General features: G+C 39.4%; 1 protein-coding gene across 1 annotated transcript; it reads left to right on the top strand.

Annotated features, from left to right (window-relative positions):
* The first annotated feature begins 9341 nt into the window (after window positions 1-9341).
* Window positions 9342-18624, top strand: LOC104449636 (putative transcription elongation factor SPT5 homolog 1). Its single transcript, XM_010063865.3, is given in 24 exon segments — window positions 9342-9651; window positions 9654-9709; window positions 9711-9873; window positions 11570-11805; window positions 11931-12077; window positions 12181-12339; window positions 12506-12589; window positions 12819-12889; window positions 12972-13329; window positions 13433-13588; window positions 13681-13778; window positions 13869-13917; window positions 14056-14208; window positions 14296-14439; window positions 14531-14621; window positions 14704-14862; window positions 14953-15001; window positions 15103-15194; window positions 15453-15522; window positions 16197-16251; window positions 16342-16459; window positions 16556-16696; window positions 17272-17369; window positions 18039-18624. Coding segments are annotated over 24 exon segments (3123 nt in total). The 5' UTR covers window positions 9342-9512; the 3' UTR covers window positions 18276-18624.

Here is an 18624-nt window from a genome sequence, read left to right as displayed (position 1 = left end):
ATTATTCTTCCATGCATACAATTCCTGTGAGGTCGAAAGTGTTATGGGCCGTCGGATCGTTTGGGTCCATGAAATCCAACGGATCGGTCCATGACGGCTGGGCTTACTCGAGGTTGGCCTAGGGCTGCTATGGCATACACGGTGCCTGCCGTTCAAGAGGGTATCATGTGCATCGGATACATCGTGCGGGAGCGAAATGTGAGGAATAAAGTCCATTGTAAATAAGAATTTTATAAATTTAAACACATGACGATTGGTTATACCACGTAATTTGTATAATCGATAAATTATATGTTTCAGTTAAGCATTTCGGAAGCAAATAAGAAAGGCAACATTTAAAAAGGAAAAGAAACAAAATCAACTTTCACAAGAGAAAATCTGGTTTGCAATTAATATTGCGCTGAACATTAATTTCTATGTTCATCTTTGGTCATCAATTTGAAAAGAAAGGACGATATCTATCTATCCATCTATCTACACATTAAATAAAATATCCCTTTCATCCCTCTTTTATGAGCTTTCAAAATTTTCCTTTGCATTATCTATATATCTATGTTCATTAATTTTGGACAAGAAAATATGAGAAGTGGAGAGGAATGCGAGACTTTGAAGAGCAGTTCACGAGGCAAAGGGCATTTCTTGATGTTCTGCCAGTCGTTTCAAGAGCTCGGAGACATGGTGAGAGGAGGTGTGTGGATTTCGATGAATGTTCCAGTTTGTGGGGATCAAATTTGTATGAGCTCCCCGACCAAAAAAAAATAAATTGTATGAGCTCGATTTTGGATAGGATGAATTAGTGTGGATGAGTGTGGCAAGCAACTCATTGATGAGATTGATTCCCCTTGTAGCATTGGTCGTATTGTAAGAGTTTTTTTAATTGTGGACTACATTAATTGATATTGTAATTTACCGTTTAACGTTTACCGTTTTACGGGATTTGGTCTAAGGTGAGATAGAAGGTTTCTTAATTAATCTAATATGGGCTAGCTAGTGTGGGCCGAGTTTCCAACTAGTCCCCATCATTACGGACCAGGCTCAACTCGGCCCACACTAGTCAGCCCATATTAGACTAATTAAGAAACTTTCTATCTCATCTTAGACTAAACCCCGTAAAACAGTAAACGTTAAATGGTAAATTACAATATCAATTAATGTAGTCCACAATTAGAAAAACTCTTGCATTCTCCCACTTAGACCATATTGATTGAAATCGTACTGTATGTGCGCACATTGATCCAGAGATAATTCTTAATAGTCAATCATATCCCATAAAGTCTTAAACACTGAATCATGGCGGTAACTGCATGTATACACACAGAACCTTCCATAGTCACGAATGTTCTCAACTTTATTAATATGGATTCAATATGGTAGTGTGGCAAATGAATAACATCTCTCATATAGAGAGATCCTATTTGTCAGTCACAATTCTCTTAACTTTAGGCGTCACAAAAACTTGTACTACTAGAGAATACTTTATGGTTCCAATAAACCGACATATGTCTTATCCTTACAGTTAACATTTCTTTATGTATCACAAGACATATGCACAAGGCTAATAACCGGATGCCCGGATGTCCCTAGCTTTCACTCAAGATTTAAGCAATACCTCTGAGACTTTTAACAATATATATATTCAACATAATAACAATCAATTCAAAAATACTTTATTGAATGCAAAAGTTCACACACACACACACATACACACACACATATATATATCAAAGTGTTACTAAATTGTAACAAAACAGATGTAAACTTTATTCAAGGAAAAATAAAACACAGCTCCCACTAAATAACAGCATCCTAAGATGCTCCTAGGCCCATACTAATGACATGTCGATAAAAAACACACGGGCGTAGGCTTTTAGTTAGTGGATCTGCAATCATATCATTTGTAGGAATATAATCTACTGCAACGTCACCATTCTGCACTGATTTCTTTATAGACAAAAACTCGATCTCCATGTGTTTAGACCCATTGAGACTTCTATTGTTATTAATAAACAACACTGCAGAGTTATTGTCACAATATAGCTGTATGAGTCTATCCATAAAATCAAAAACTGGTAACTCCCTAATGAGGTTTCGGAGCCAAATAGCTTGAGTAGCAGTTGAAAAACATGCTACAAACTCCGCTTGCATGGTAGAAGAAGATATGGATTTCTGTTTTTCGCTCTTCCATGATACTGCACCTCCTGCCAACATAAATATGTATCATATCGTTGACTTCTTATCATTTTGACAACCAGCAAAATCTGCATCTGAATAGCCTGCTAGTTGCAAGTCTGGAACATGTTTATACATCGGCATATAACCTTAAAACCTTCTTGACAGCAACCAAGTGATCGTGTCATGAATTTGACTGATATCTGCTTAGAAGCCCTGTTGCAAAAGCAATATCTGACCTAGTGCAAACTTGAGCATACATGATGCTTCCAAGCACATTAGCATAAAGTACATCATTCATTTGAGCTTTCTCAAAATCTGAATTAGGACATTGTGAAAGACTCAATTTATCATCCTTAACAACAGGAGAAATTCCTGATCTGCAATCCTGCATATTGAATCTTTCTAAAACGCGATCAATATACGCCTTCTGAGATAAACCCAATGAACGGCGTGAGCGATCTCTATGGATCTCAATGCCAAGAACAAAAGACGCCTCACCAAGGTCTTTCATATAAAAAAATTTCGATAACATTCGCTTTGTCTCATGTAGTAAACCAATGTCACTACTAGCAAGCAAGATATTATCTACATAAAGTATGAGAAAAATATATTTCTTCCCACTGACCTTGGTGTATATACACTGATCTACTTTGTTCTCAATAAATCCGAATGAAGTAACAACACTATGAAACTTGAAATACCAATGTCTAGAAGCTTGCTTACGGCCATAAATAGACTTTTTCAATCTACAAACAAGCTTACCTTAGTCATCTACTACAAAACCTTCAGGCTGCAACATATAAACCTCCTCATCAAGGTCTCAATTTAGAAAAGCAGTCTTAACATCCATCTGGTGTAACTCCATATCGTAATAAGCTACCAATGCCAAGATCACTCTAAAGGAATCTTTAGAAGAAACTGGAGAAAATGTTGCTTCATAATCTATTCATTTTCTTTGAGTAAAACCCTTAGCTACCAGTCTAGCTTTAAATTTTTCAATCTTTCCTTTGGAATCCCTTTTAGTCTTGAATACCCATTTGCAACCAATAGGTTTACAACCTTCAGGCAATTCAACAAGCTCCCAAACACCATTATGTTTCACGAGATTGCATCTCATCTTTCATCGCATCTAACCACAAATCTGATTGAGGACATGAGATGGCATCAGTATAAGTCACGGGATCAACAACACAGCCTATATCATAATCATGCTCTCCCAGGTAGACTAGATAGTCTGGTGGTATAGCTGAACGTCTTTCTCTAGTTGATCTTCTGAGTGGAGCTACTTCAACCTCATTCTGAATTTGAGGGGCTTGAGGAATTTCATCAGGAACTGTCTCAATAATAGGATCATGTGCTACAACAGGCTCAATTTGTGGCGCAAGAGGCTCCATAATTGTCTGCACAGGATAAGACAGGGATCCAGTAATCCCCACCATACTATCATCTTCGATAGCTTGTGAGCAGCTACCCTTTTCAGCTACATCAAATTCCAGAAATTTTGCAATATGAGATTCCACAATTCTTGTACCTCTATTAGGGTTATAAAATCGATACCCCTTTGAATGATTTAGGTAAGACACGAAGTAACACCGAGTAGTTTTGGAATCCAGCTTACTCAATGTTGAATTATATAACTTCACATCTGCTGGACATCCCCAAACTTTAAGATAATTTAAGTTAGGTTTACGTCCAGTCCACAACTCAAAATGAGTCAATGGAACCACTTTAGTAGGAATGCGATTTAGAATATAAAGAGCTGTTTTCAAAGCTTCTCCCCACAGAAAATTAGGTAAATAAGTTCTACTAATCATACTTCTCATCATGTCTATAAGAGTACGATTCCGCCTTTCAGCTACACCATTTTGTTCAGGACTTCCGGGCATAGTAAACTGACCTATTATTCCAAAATCCTCTAAGTATTTAGCAAACTGCCCTTTAAGTTGGCCAGCATCACCGTGTCTACCAAAATACTCACCACCACGATCAGATCTGATAATCATAATAACTTTTCCCAACTGTTTCTCCACTGCAGTCCGAAAAATCTTGAATTTATCAAGGGACTCGGACTTTTCTTTAATCAAGTATAAGTATCTATATCGGAAATAGTCGTCAATAAATGTGATGAAATAAAAAATTTTGCACAAAGTAGCGGGATAAGTGCACTAATGGTGCCATAAGTTGTGTACGACGCTCACTTTGGTGCCAAAAGTTTCCGCCGAATCACTTAAGTGCCAAATCGAAGAAAAAGTGATCACTTTAGTGCCACCGGCGAGAAATTCCGACCAAAATAATTACGTGGCATTTTTATTTAAAAAAAAAAGTTGCTCGGCTTTTAAACGACGTCATTTTTAATCCTCTTCAAGAAACGACGTCGTTTTTCTCTTATACGTGGACACCCTCGCAAAAATGACGCCATTTAGCTCATACATGGGTTGAAATTAGGGTTAGGGTTTCTCCTCGCCGCTCGGCCACCGTTGTTCGCCCGCCAACACTTGGCCACCGTTGCTTGGCCACCATTGTAGATGCTCGACCAGGTGAATGAGGAGGGAATGAGATTGTTGCTCAAGCAAAAAGTGGCAAAAAGAATAGGAAGCGAGGCGGAGGAGGAGGAGGAAGAAGAGGGGTTGAAGGTGCCACAACCGGTGCCGCCGCCGCGGTCGCTGGTGCCGTTGTTAGTGTTGCTACTGGTGCGCTACAAGTATTGCTGCTGGTGCCGTCCGCTGCTGGTGTCGCTCTTCAAGGAAGAAGATGACGTGCCTCCTCTCTCTCCCTCTCTCTCTCTCTCTCTCTCTCTTTCAATTTGGGGATTTAGAGTTTCGATTTGGGGGAAAGAAGCCAAATGACGTCGTTTTTGTGGTTTAGATGCTGATTGTGCTCTCCGGCAAGCCACGTCAGATTTCTGGCCGATTAGATTGACGTTGGCACCAAAGTGAGCATTTTTCAATTTTTTTGGCACTTAAGTGATCCGACGAAAATTTTTGGCACCAAAGTGAGTGTCGTACACAACTTATGGCACCATTAGTGTACTTATCCCCAAAGTAGTCGTGTGTGGTTCACTAATATCAGTGTGAATAACCTCCAACAAGTCTGAACTTCGTACAACAGATTTCTTCTTTATCTTAGTCATCTTACCTCTGCAACAGTCTACGCAAGTCTCTTGATCATCTTTAAGAGTAAGCAAGATATCGGCCTTTATAAGCCTTTCTACTCTATCTTTAGAGATGTGATCAAGACGTTTATGCCACAATAGGTAGAGGCCTTTTGGAAACAACCTTTTCAGCGGAATAAGCAACGTATATGTCGTTGGGAGATAAGCTCTATCGATATAATCCATCGGATAAATTGCAACATCCAATTTTATTTGAATCATAAAACATGGAAATAGTATTACTCTTTATTTCAAAAGAGTATCCACATATGTCCAAACAAGACACATAAACTAAATTCCGCCTAAAAGAATGTATGTAAAAAAGTGTTTCTTAACACCATTTGAAAACCAGAATCTAAAATCAAAATAACATCTCCTACGAACTCAACGTCAACTCCAACGCTGTTTCCAATAGTGAGCTTTGATTCATTCTGATTTGGCGTCCTTCGGTTTAGGAACCCCTGAATGGTAAATGCAACATGATTAGTTGCACCACTATCTAGCCATCAAGAATTGGTCGGAACTTCAGATAGATTGAATTCATAAACAAAGAATCATTACCTTTAGGCTCTCTCTTATTTTTCTTAGACAACCAAGTCTTAAACTTGCTGCAATGTTTCTTTACATGTCCTATCTCCTTACAAAAGTAGCAAAGAACACCATCCTTCTTGGTGAATGCTTTCTTAGGACCTAGAGTGTTAGAAGGACCTGCACCTTCAGAATTTCCTTTGTTGTTGGAAGGACCAGCAACTTCTGAATTGCCTTTGTGGGTATAGTTCTTCAACTTTTTACCTTTGTCACTAGCAGAACTAGAAGCATAAAGTGCAATATGTCATTTATCTTTCTTCAATTTCTCTTCCTCTGCCACCAACCTTGCAATCAGGTCATTAACAGACTAGGTTTTATCTTGCGAACTATAATTGGTCTTGATAATCCCAAAATCAGGAGAAATAGTATTTAGAACTTGATGGACAATGCAAGCAGTAGGAATTTCAACATTAAGAGCCTGAAACTTTGTCTGTAAATCAATCATTCTTAGAACATAATCTCTAACTCCACTAGAACCATCATACGTCATAGTAAAAAGTGTTTGCATGTGTGTTCTTATCTTAGCATTAGGTGAGACACGGTTTCTAACTATCAAAGCTTCCATCATCCGCCTAGCATGCAGTCTGCAAGCAAACCACTTTTCAAGTGTCCCTGAATGGAACGCTTCATGGACAGCAAGTAAATTCTATTACTCTTTTCCTATGCAACAAAATTTGCTTTTTGAGCCTCTGTACTCTCGGTAGTCAAATCTGCTGATCGATTAGTAGTAAGAGCCATATGAACGTCTGTCAGCTCCATAGCAAACAGAAAATCCTCTCTCATTCTCTTAAAATTCGAACCAGCAAGAACCTCAATGGTGATGGAGTTATCATTTACAGAAAATGTGACTGAAAAACAAGTAGTATATATAATTAACATCATGTGAGCATTGTGTAACTTGACGTATAAGTACACATCCAGAGAGTTACATGCAAAATCACATAATCACATTTGGGCAGAATACATGACATGCAATTGTACACTCCCCACATGATAAGGGTTATGAGAATATATTCTAATTTTCGTGAATTCATCACCTTTGGGCATATGAACCATTATGATCGGTCACTCCTCCACCACACTATCATGTATCCCTCTATGAACTAATACACAATCACCTCCTTTGGGAGTATAACTATACATTAGACCAGGAGACATTCCAATCAATATACGAGATCAAAATTTCTCAAACCCAATCAGGTGTGCCACTTTGACAGTCACAACTCAATTGAATCCTTGAAATTCTCTCATACTAGGGATATAATTTTTACATCTCACATACACCATATACATGTGATTTAACTTTAGTGATAGGGGCATCATATCACTCAAATCACATGCTATGCTAATTACACTACCTTATTTATTAATAAAATACAATAAAATTTAATTTTTATTAATGAATCACACTTTTATAATATTTATGTGATAACATATCAGTAATCTAACACATGTATTTCCAAAAACACAGAGAATACAAGAAAAATACGCAAAAATACACTAAAAATTCACGTATTTAGGGCTTTGCATGTATTTTCACATCCATAAAATCATCAAACATGCAAAATAAATATACCATGATGTAGGGAATAATCATACGAGTCTATCGCCGCCGACCACGCGCGAATCGGAGCCTCCACGCGCCCGCACGCGCTGCCTGAGTGCGCGGCGCGTGTTCGATGTCCAGGCGGCGCATGGGGGCACGTGCGACCTCCTCTGGGACCGCGCCGCCTATGGCTTTCTTCGTCTCGTCGAGCCCAATCCGAATATATAATTTAATTTATTTTTTATTAAACGAAAAATCTCGAAAATCTCAAATTTGGGCAAAATCCTTTGCTTTTGTGTTATAGGGTTATGGAGGCTCTGATACCACATGTTAGACGCAAATTGCGTAACCCCAAGATCTCCATAACTAGAATAAGAACATGTATAATTGAGTAGAAAGATTAACGTACATGTTTTGGGATTCATTGTTCTTGAAGCGGAAGCGGAAACACACGTTCCACGTGTAAGTCCTTCTCCTCTTGCCCCAGTATTCGGCTCAATGGGCGGCCTCCTCATGTGTAGCATTAGGTAAACGCCCCTTAGGTGAGGATACAGGTGAGGAGGCCGCCTCATTGAGCCAGTGATACGGAGGACAATAGAAGAGAATGACTTGTTGTGCGTGGAACATTGTGTTTCCACTTCAAGAACAATGGATCCCAAAATAGGTGCGTTAATCTTTCTACTTAATTATGCATATTATTGTTCTAGTTATGAAGATCTTGGGGTTACACAATTTGCGTCTAACACGTATATCAACATGCTTTATTAGATAATTATTTAAGATAACATATCGATCAAATTACATGTGCAATTTTGAAAGATGCAAAGAATTAATAGAATTTTATATATCTCTAATATAGGAAATTTTCTTAGAGAAATCTTTAATTAACTCCAACATTTTATTTGTAAAATGGTCATTTTATTAGAATGGGGCATACATTTGGAAAAACTCTATTTTGGTTCAACATTTGAAGATAATCATTTAGTTATTGTTTGAGATGGCATAGTCACAGTGTTCGCTAACCTTACCTTTGATCGTAAACACTAGTGTTCTGGATGAAAGGTGCAAAAATTTGACCTAGCGACCCTCTTAATAATTTGATGAAAGGTCGAAAAGAAAGAAACGTAAAATGTTGGTGCACCTGCTTGCCCGATCAATGTACTTGCAAAGACCGCTTTTGTGTTTATTAGAAGGGACTCTTTAACAAAAATCCATCTAATTGCCATTATTATAGACATCTTGAAAAATATCGGCAAGAAATAAGGTGAAAAATTTGTCCATAAAATGAAATGTTTGATAATTCAGAGGTTTAATATTCTAAAAACCCTAAAAAACCATAATTTTTCCATAAGTACCGTGACCTTTAAAATTTATTCAAAGAACCCAACTCCTATATTTAATCACATGTAACCCCCTTTAAAGCATGTTTGTGTACGACTTTAGAAGGAAACAAGAATTCCGTCAAATTTTATAAAAGTTGTCCAATTTAATAAATATACATATACGTATATATAGATTCATGTGTTATTTTTCAGATATTTTGATCGAAAAGTAGAAGTGTGTGAGCCACAATTTTTTTTTTTTTTAAAAGAGAGAGAGAAAGGAAGAAGTCATTCTAGACACACCCGTGAACGACTGACATGACAAAGGCACGACACCTTTTATCATTTGGAAATGGGAAATGAAAGATGGAAATTAATCGTGCCGAAAACCGAAAATGCCCTTCCATGATGTATTACTACTATAAATAGATAAAGCCCAAGACCAAGCCCAAGCCCAAGTGCCTCCTCAGTAAATAGGCCCAATAACAACTCTTCCTAATCGCGAAAAGCCCAGCACCGACTCGATTCCATGATCTTTTCCACCCTTCAACTGAAAACGAAATTACCGATTCTAGGGTTCATAAGAATCCCACAAATCCCCCAACCGAGGGTCACCCCATCTCCTTCAGAGCCTATATATCGATCGAAATCGCTCTCCATTTCTCCCCCTTCCCCCTCGATCGATCGATTCCTTACTTGCTCCGTCGCTAAAATCCGATCCTCCGCCCGGGCCATGGCGCGCCGCAGAGACGAGGAGGAGGACGACATGGAGCCCGACGAGGAGGACGACTACGAGGAGCGGGAGGCCCTGGAGGACGACTACGAGGAGGAGGAGGAGGAGGAAGAGGAGGAGGACTTCGGCAAGACCGGGGCGGCAAGAAGCGGAGGAGATCGGACTTCATAGACGACGTCGCGGAGGAGGACGACGACGACGGAGGAGGACGACGATGACGACGAGGATTTCGGCGGCGGCGGCGGCGGCGGCGGCGGGGGGAAGAGGCAGCGCGTGAAGAGGAGATCGGGGTCGGAGTTCTTCGATCTCGAGGCGCAGGTGGATAGCGATGAGGAAGAGGACGAGGACGACGGCGAGGACGGTAAGTGGAAAAAGCGTTTCTTTTCTTCCTCCGCCAGTGTCTTTGGTGGTATTCTTTTCGTCGTTTGTGCTGGGTATTAGGTTTCCGATGTGTTCAATGGGGAATTTGAGTCGCTCGTTCAATGGGTTAGGGAGACCAGCAGGAAAGTAACGGAATTTCTTGATGCAAATTAGGTTTTTTTTTTTTTTCTTTTATTGAGTCTGAGTAGATTGGGTGCCGATGGTTTTTGTTCGGTTGTTAAACTTGGTGAATGGTGATATTATCCGTGGGGCGTGAGGTGGTAGGTGGTGTTGAGCTTGAAATTTCCCCGCTTCTAGAAAGTTTCAACCTTGCTTACCTGAGCTAAACAATTGCTTATCCAGAATTTTACTTACATCCTATACCTAATGAAGCTATCAGTTGGGGTAATTAAGATTAGTCTTTGCACTACGGCTGTTCCATTTGATGGGGAGACATCTGGCTGACTAATTTGCAGTAGAACGGAGTGTATTAATGTGATCATTAAGTTTGGCTGATTATGAACTGATCAGAATCTGATTTTTAGAATGTGATTATCATGTCCTGTCGCCCACGTTTCTTCTGGGTTAAAAGTGAGCTTCTTCTCAAACTCTATGAACATTGGACATGAAATTAGCTGTTCGGCAATTTAATGTATGTAGATGACTGGAAATACTACTAGGGTTGGAGAAACTTTGTTTTTCTTTACTTGCGCTTTGTCTTGATTCCCTTTCTCAGCACAACTGCTTAAGCATCTTTCCCCTCTCTTGCCCACTGAGGCAATGCATTATTCATGGTGTAAATGACCTTGTAATGCGTGATGGAAGCTGGAACAAGATAACTTAGGGAGGAATATTGGTGAAACTTGTATTAGAGAATTGTGAATGAAGGCACTTTTCAATTAGTGACAGTCAGTAAATTCTTGTCATATAGATTGAGGAGGTTCCTTTTCTTTCAAATGATTTTGATATTGGAGACTTATTTCCAGAACAAATTCTTCATGTAGTCTCAGTTCGGCTTTATTGGTTCTAGAGTACTTCCGGAAAAATATTGGGTCAGTAGGCCATGTTTACCTAAAAGGGCGCTATACTGACTCCTATATTTTCATTTCCAAAATTTGGCTGATAGAAGATAATGGTGCTGAGTGTAGGTCATATGAGGTTGGTTTGTCAACTTACTGCTGCAATGTATGGGGGCTGGATTTTATTGTATGATGGAGGGTGCCTTCTGTGGTCATATTATGCCCCTGTTTGCAGTCAAAGCATTGAAGTAGTGATCTTTTATCAAATGTGTAACAGTTATTTTAAATAAACCTTTTATAGTGGTTTCTGAATTATTCACTTGTGTATGGAAACTCCAAAAGAATTGAGAGTGTTGGGGACACTTCAGATATTTGTCTATCTGTATAATTCTTTTGGAGAGGACATAGTGTTATGCCTATCTATTGTCATTCCCATTTAGTTTTTAAATAAAAGAAGGATAGATAAAGTGTTGAAGACCTTTACGCTATTCTACTACTGAAAATTGATTGTTGCACAAAAGATTTGGGGAACTTATAAAGCTATCACCGCCAAGCTGCTGTTGATCTTGAAGGGGCTTTATTTTTTCCTGTGCAAAACCAAATTCTCATACACCGTCACTATTTGGTGGACCTTTCGTTTGCATTAATGACGGAATTGGCATGAACCTGGCCATGCAGATTTTATCGATAATGGGGCCGACCTACCTGATGATGATGATAATAGACAGATCCATCGGCGACCTTTGCTTCCCCGTGAGGATGATCAGGAGGATGTTGATGATCTTGAAAGAAGGATTCAGGCAAGATATGCTAGGTCTGCTCATACTGAATATGATGAGGAGACAACGGATGTAGACCAGCAGGCTCTCTTGCCTTCTGTCAGGGATCCAAAGCTATGGATGGTGAAATGTGCGGTACGTCCTCTGTTGTTTGTAAATCATAACTAAGCTTTTTTTTTCTCCAATTCCTTATAAGTAGTTGGTATTCTTGATTCTTTGGTGAGCTTGGAATGACATGATTCTTGTGTGGCACTTCATAGATTGGTCGTGAGAGAGAGGCAGCTGTGTGCCTAATGCAGAAAGCCATTGATAGAGGACCTGAATTGCAAATTAGGTCAGTCGTTGCACTTGACCATCTGAAAAATTACATATACATTGAAGCGGACAAAGAGGCCCATGTCAGGGAGGTAAGTTTTCATGAGTATGTTGATTCTGCATGACCAGTTGAATTTCAGATGTGTAGGCCAGTGTCATATGTTGTAAATAACATGGGCACCTTCGTTTTTCCAGGCATGCAAAGGTCTTCGAAATATATTCTCACAAAAAGTAATGCTCGTCCCAATTAGAGAAATGACGGATGTCCTTTCAGTTGAAAGTAAGGCAATCGATCTTTCTAGAGACACATGGGTCCGAATGAAGATAGGGAAGTACAAAGGAGACCTTGCCAAAGTATGTCAGGGTTTCTTTACTAATGTCAATTTACTTATTTTCCTCTATAACTGCCCCTCCTCCTGCACCTCCCCGTCTTCCCCAGCCCTCCCCTCCTTTTGAGGGCAAACAAAGTGTTACAACTGCGTTTTTTGGCTTACTTTACATGCGCCTTTGGAGTCTGCAGGTGGTAGATGTGGATAATGTCCGCCAACGAGTTACAGTGAAATTAATACCAAGGATTGATTTGCAAGCTGTTGCAAATAAGCTGGTAATGGAGTGTTCATTTCTTCTATTACACACTCCAAGTACTATTATATGTGTGTGGATGTAATTGTCCATATCAATTTCAAAATTATAAACAGAGTATTTTGCATCTGTACAAAGTATAGCAATGAAATGGATTGTCTTCTATGAAGGCATTTGCTATTCTCATATCTGTTCTAATTGATTTGTTACTTTCCATGTGAATTTTAATACGTAGCTTCTTTCATCACCAGGAAGGTAGAGAGGTAGTGAAGAAGAAAGCATTTGTTCCTCCTCCACGATTTATGAATGTTGAAGAGGCCAGGTATTCTTTTTTCTGCTTCTCCTTTTTAAGGATAACTTGGGGGTATTTGGCTTACTGACTCTTGGATTGTGCTTTTTTCCAGGGAACTGAATATCCGTGTGGAACGTAGGCGAGATCCAATGACTGGTGATTATTTCGAGAACGTTGCGGGCATGATGTTTAAAGATGGTTTCTTGTTCAAAACTGTATCCATGAAATCAATAAGCTCTAATAATATAAAGCCCACGTTTGATGAACTTGAGAAGTTCAGAAAGCCCGGTGAGAGTGGGGACGGTGATATAGGTAGTCTGTCAACCCTATTTGCGAACAGGAAAAAGGGTCATTTCATGAAGGGTGATGCTGTAATTGTCGTGAAGGGTGATCTTAAAAATTTGAAGGGTTGGGTTGAGAAAGTCGAGGAAGAGAATGTACATATTCGACCAGAAATGAAAGGCCTTCCTGTAAGAAATAACTCGAGGCCTATTGTTTTGAAATCAATTGCTTTTAGCATTATATGCTATCCTGAAGATATCTCTTCACATATATGTTTGCTGATTCATGCAGAAAACACTGGCTGTTAACGAGAAAGAACTTTGCAAGTACTTTGAACCTGGGAATCATGTTAAGGTCGTTTCTGGTACCCAAGAAGGTGCTACTGGTATGGTTGTAAAGGTGGAGCAACATGCGCTGATCATTTTGTCAGATACAACGAAGGAACATGTGAGCCTCACTTCTTCTGTGATTTCTGGGTTCTTATAACACCTCTTTAACTCTACTACTTTGAGTGAAGAAATAACTTCTGCTGTCTTCAGATTACCGTTTTTGCAGATGATGTTGTTGAGAGTTCAGAGGTAACATCTGGAATAACCAGAATTGGAGACTATGAGCTTCACGACCTTGTGCTGCTGGAGTGAGTTCTGCATTTGGTTAAAGACATTCTAGTTTGTAGTTTACTGCTACCATCTGTTGGTCTAACTGCTCTTTTTGCCATCTGCCACAGCAATACCAACTTCGGTGTCATAATTCGTGTTGAAAGTGAAGCTTTTCAGGTAGGTGACATGCACTGAGGCAAGTCTCTTGGACATGCCCTTCAGAAATTTGAGCCTTTGTGGGTTGTTTGATGTAAAAAGTGATTAAATTAGATGATTTTCTCTTTCCATACTGACCGATGTTTCACTTTCTTTCAGGTTCTTAAGGGAGTTCCAGATAGACCTGACGTCATCACTGTTAGATTAAGAGACATAAAGTCCAAGATCGATAAGAAATTTAGTGTCCCAGATCGCAACAAGAACACTATATCCGTGAAGGATGTTGTTAGGATTGTGGAGGGTCCATCCAAAGTGAGATTCAGTTTACTGGATATTTCTTTTTCATAAGCATGAAATCTTGAAATTTGTTAATAACTTTCTCTGCTTTTGGTTCAATAGGGAAAACAAGGACCTGTCGAGCACATATTTAGAGGAGTTGTGTTTATTTATGATCGGCACCATCTTGAGCATGCGGGTTTTATCTGTTGTAAATCTGTTTCATGCACTGTTGTGGGAGGATCACGAACAAATGGTGATAGACATGTAAGTCCTGGTTGTTTCTTGATTTTAGTCAGATGGCAAATGCCCAACTCGTTCTGATTGAAGCTTTGTTTGTTTGTGAGAAACTTTCTAGGGTGATTCATTGTCAAGGTTTTCCAATTTGAGACCATCCCAGATACCCCCATCGCCAAGGAGATTCTCTGGAGGGAGACCTCCAATTAGCTGTATGTTGCTGAGCAGTAAACAATTTATTTTCCTTTGATACCATGCATGGGCTAAGCATTGCTTTTTTGACATCTTCTCTAGCTGGAGGAAGGCATGGTGGTGGGAGGGGCCATGATGCTTTGGCAGGTACTACGGTCAAGATTCGCCAAGGTCCTTATAAGGGATACCGTGGGCGTGTTGTGGAAGTGAAGGGTCAGTCTGTCAGAGTCGAGCTGGAGTCACAAATGAAGGTTGTTACAGGCAAGTTTTGGACAATTGGTGGAACAAACCTTTCTGAGAATTTCTATGGTGTATTTTCTTAATGTAATAGATTGCCTATTTTATGTGCAGTGGACCGCAGTTTGATTTCTGATAATGTTGTTGTTTCAACTCCCTACCGGTAAGGATTGTGTTTGTCGTTCAATGACTTGATCAGTGTAATTCCCTCTTCCCTCCCCCTTGTGAATACCTGAGTTGATAATCTTGGACAATGTATTGCAGAGATTCAAGATATGGTGTGGGTAGTGAGACTCCCATGCATCCTTCTAGAACTCCTTTGCATCCATTTATGACTCCGATGAGAGATCCTGGAGGTTTGATTTTCCTCCATTGATAGCTATTTTTTTTTTTTAATGAACTTTTTCCTGTAATGGAATCATCGCCTTCTTATTTTTGTGACTAATTTTCCTAAGTTCATTACTGATCCAAAAAAAAGGTCTGTTGAATGCCCATTAGACAGCTCTGGACTCGTTCTGTGCTCTGTATCTCTGTCTTTTTTAAGCAATTGATGACAATTTTCTTGCTGCCTTTTGACTTTATATGTGAATAATTTGATGTCAATTTACTTTCAGCAACACCTATTCATGATGGAATGAGAACACCTATGCGTGACAGAGCATGGCTTCCGATGAGTCCACCAAGGTTTGCCTCTGAAACTTGCTTCCTGGACAGCTAGATTTTTAAAGTTATTGAGGACCAAAATGGCCTATCCAGTGTTTATAACTGGAATCTGTATTTCTCAACTTTCAGCTAATACTGCTCCAGCAATGGAGTCTTTTTCTTCTAATTTAGAAGGGTGGATGTTTTGGTGTGCATGCCTCTTTACCTTGTGTTTTTAACTATGAAGTGATCTGATGATATACTGGACATTAGACCACTCGATTCACGGTTCAGATGCTGTTGACATAATCTTTTATGCATTAAGTGTATTATATTACTGAGGATGTACAGCATTATCATGGTTCTAGATGCTGTTTAGTGGTAAGGGATGACAATTTAGTTTGATTTTGAAAGGATTTATAAATTTTAACAGTAGCCACTGATTTTCAAGTTAGAATTCAGTCTGGGGAATATTCTAGTTAAATAGAAATCTGATAACCATTGCAAGTCGTAATGTCGACACTCTGAACATGCAAAATGTTTGGATCTCACGAGTCACATATTCATACGTTTTGCCCCAATTCCTGTTTTCTGCCTTTTGCTCCCAGTGAGTGTATTTCATCCCTGGGATTCGACCAATTGCTCTTCAATTTACCATTTTCTGGTATATAGCTTTGCTAAAGCAGTGTTCCTAATATTTTTCACTCTAAATTAAGGGATGATTATGAAGATGCGAATCCTGCTTCTTGGGGAAGTAGTCCTCGGTATCAGGTGAGGTGGCATCCTTAATTTTGGCTCAAATGGATCTTTTCCTTCATATGGATATTCCCTTACACTTCCTTTTTGGATCCATTATTTCAGCCAGGAAGTCCTCCTTCACGTACATATGATGCACCCACACCAGGTTCAGGTTGGGCAACTACACCTGGTGGCAGTTATAGTGAAGCTGGTACACCAAGGGATAGCAATTCTGCCTACGGTAGTTAACTATATCCAGTGTTGCTTCCGTTTGCTCGTGTTGTTTCCCAAGATTCTAATCTTAATTTTTGTCATCTAATATTTGTCCTTTTTGCAGCAAATGCTCCTAGCCCTTACTTGCCATCCACTCCCGGTCAACCTATGACGCCAAGTTCAGCATCTTATCTGCCTGGCACTCCAGGAGGGCAACCAATGACGCCTGGAACCGGTGGACTAGACGTCATGTCTCCTGTTATAGGTAGGAACTCTCTCTGGTAACATATGATTATGACATGTATGAGAGCTTGAAAGTACTTACGGTCTACTCAGAACTGTCCATCAAAGATTTGGTGCCCGGTGGCCTTTTTCGTATTTAACCCTCTTTTTTTTTATTTTTTTTATTTGGGCATTGAAAGTGGAAAAACGGGAGACTTTACTCTTAGACTCGTGTATTTAAGTATCAGTGGTGTATTGCTGTACGGAAGAGGGTGAAATTTTTTAATATTGTTTTGTTTGTCATACCCCTCATTTAATTACTCCAGTGGTCATCAATTCATTCCTTCTGGAAAGCTGGATGAGCAAGCACAGTTCATCAACGTGTGGTTCTCCGGTTTTGTGGTTGAACAGAGTTGTGGGGATCATCTAAAAATTTAGCTATCTAGTTTTAGGGACCCTTGGGGCAGATTTGCATGCTTTTTATTCATGAAGCTGATCTTAAGATATATTAAAGTTGGATTTTTTATGCTTAAATTTTTTAATGGTCATGATCACTTCCAACATCCTCCTTTTGTTGATGCTTCTAGAGTTCTCATTATTCAGTTATTATCATCACAGGTGGGGAAAATGAAGGACCATGGTTTATGCCCGAAATTCTGGTTAATGTGTCCAGACCAGGAGAAGAGAGTGTTGGAGTTATCAGAGAGGTTCTTCCTGTAAGTTTGTTGCTTTGTTCCCTCTCAATATATGCACTTGTGTGTGTGAACAATGAGATTCATAAAAAGAAACACTGTTGTAGTATGAGCGGAAAAGAAAAGAAAAATCTTGCATACTTCGATGTCTCTCCTTTGCTTTGACCAGTAAGCCAGTATCCAAAAATATGATTCAATGGGCTTTCTTTAGATTACTCGCTAGTTCCTTATCTTGAAACTGTTTCTTCTTTGATCTTTGGGATGTTTGCATGGTTGTCATTTAACGTTGGTGTGCTTGTATGGTGCAACATTTCTGTCTGATCTTTAAGTTTGTTCCGAGTCCTGAAACTCTCAAAACGGTTCTCCAGTTTCGTGTTGTTAACTGTAATTGAAACTGTGCGTGAGGATATACTTGATCAGATGTTTGTAGCAAGCTGGTGCAGTGTGGATTTGTGATTGTATCTTGAATTTTTCATCTGAAGTAATACATCTAAAAGCCTCTGTAATCAAAGCAATTGCAACTCTGTTATTGGAATTATTTGGTCCATTTTGTTAGCGAAGCTTCTCTTTTTAAAACAATGACAGTCGATTTCAGCTTCCCGAAAGCCTATAACAAGTGGGTATGGTGTCAAAACTATTTCGCTTTTTGGAGCATTGACTGACGGTTATACTAATTTCTTTTTCTTGAACCAGGATGGCTCCTGTCGGGTAGCTCTTGGGCCTAGTGGCAACGGGGAGACAGTGACACTTCTTCCTAACGAAATGGAGATGGTGGTACCAAGGAAATCGGATAAGATCAAGATCGTCGGTGGCCAATTACGTGGTCGCAATGGCAAATTGATGGGTGTGGATGGCGATGATGGTATTGTGAAACTGGACAATCTTGATGTCAAGATATTGGATTTGGGAATTCTGGCAAAGTTAGCATAACTGTGATTCCAGTAAGAGTCTAGATCTTTGGGGCTCGCAATGTACATAATTCTTGCTTAATGTTACAGAAATTTTGCAGGAAATTGTTGTTTATGCTTTGTAGAGTTATAGATAAGTCGGGGTCATGGGAGGCGATGCGTGCATCCTGTTAAAGTTTGCGGACCCAATTAGCAAAATGATATGTCCTTGTTCCAAGGTACTTTAATGTTGAAAGGTTGGATGTTCACATTTCTTCCACGACGCAGCTGTGTAGATGTGAAACTTCATCTTCAGATGGATCTTTAGTTTTTGATAAGCCTCATGTTTATTATGGAATGGGCACCTGACTCGGTTTTCGAGTAGAGAAAAA

This window comes from Eucalyptus grandis, chromosome 6 (genome assembly GCF_016545825.1).
Source record: "Eucalyptus grandis isolate ANBG69807.140 chromosome 6, ASM1654582v1, whole genome shotgun sequence".
NCBI classification, from domain to species: domain Eukaryota; kingdom Viridiplantae; phylum Streptophyta; class Magnoliopsida; order Myrtales; family Myrtaceae; genus Eucalyptus; species Eucalyptus grandis.
Note: the sequence above shows the minus strand (reverse complement) of the source record. Positions and strands in the feature narration are given on the sequence as shown.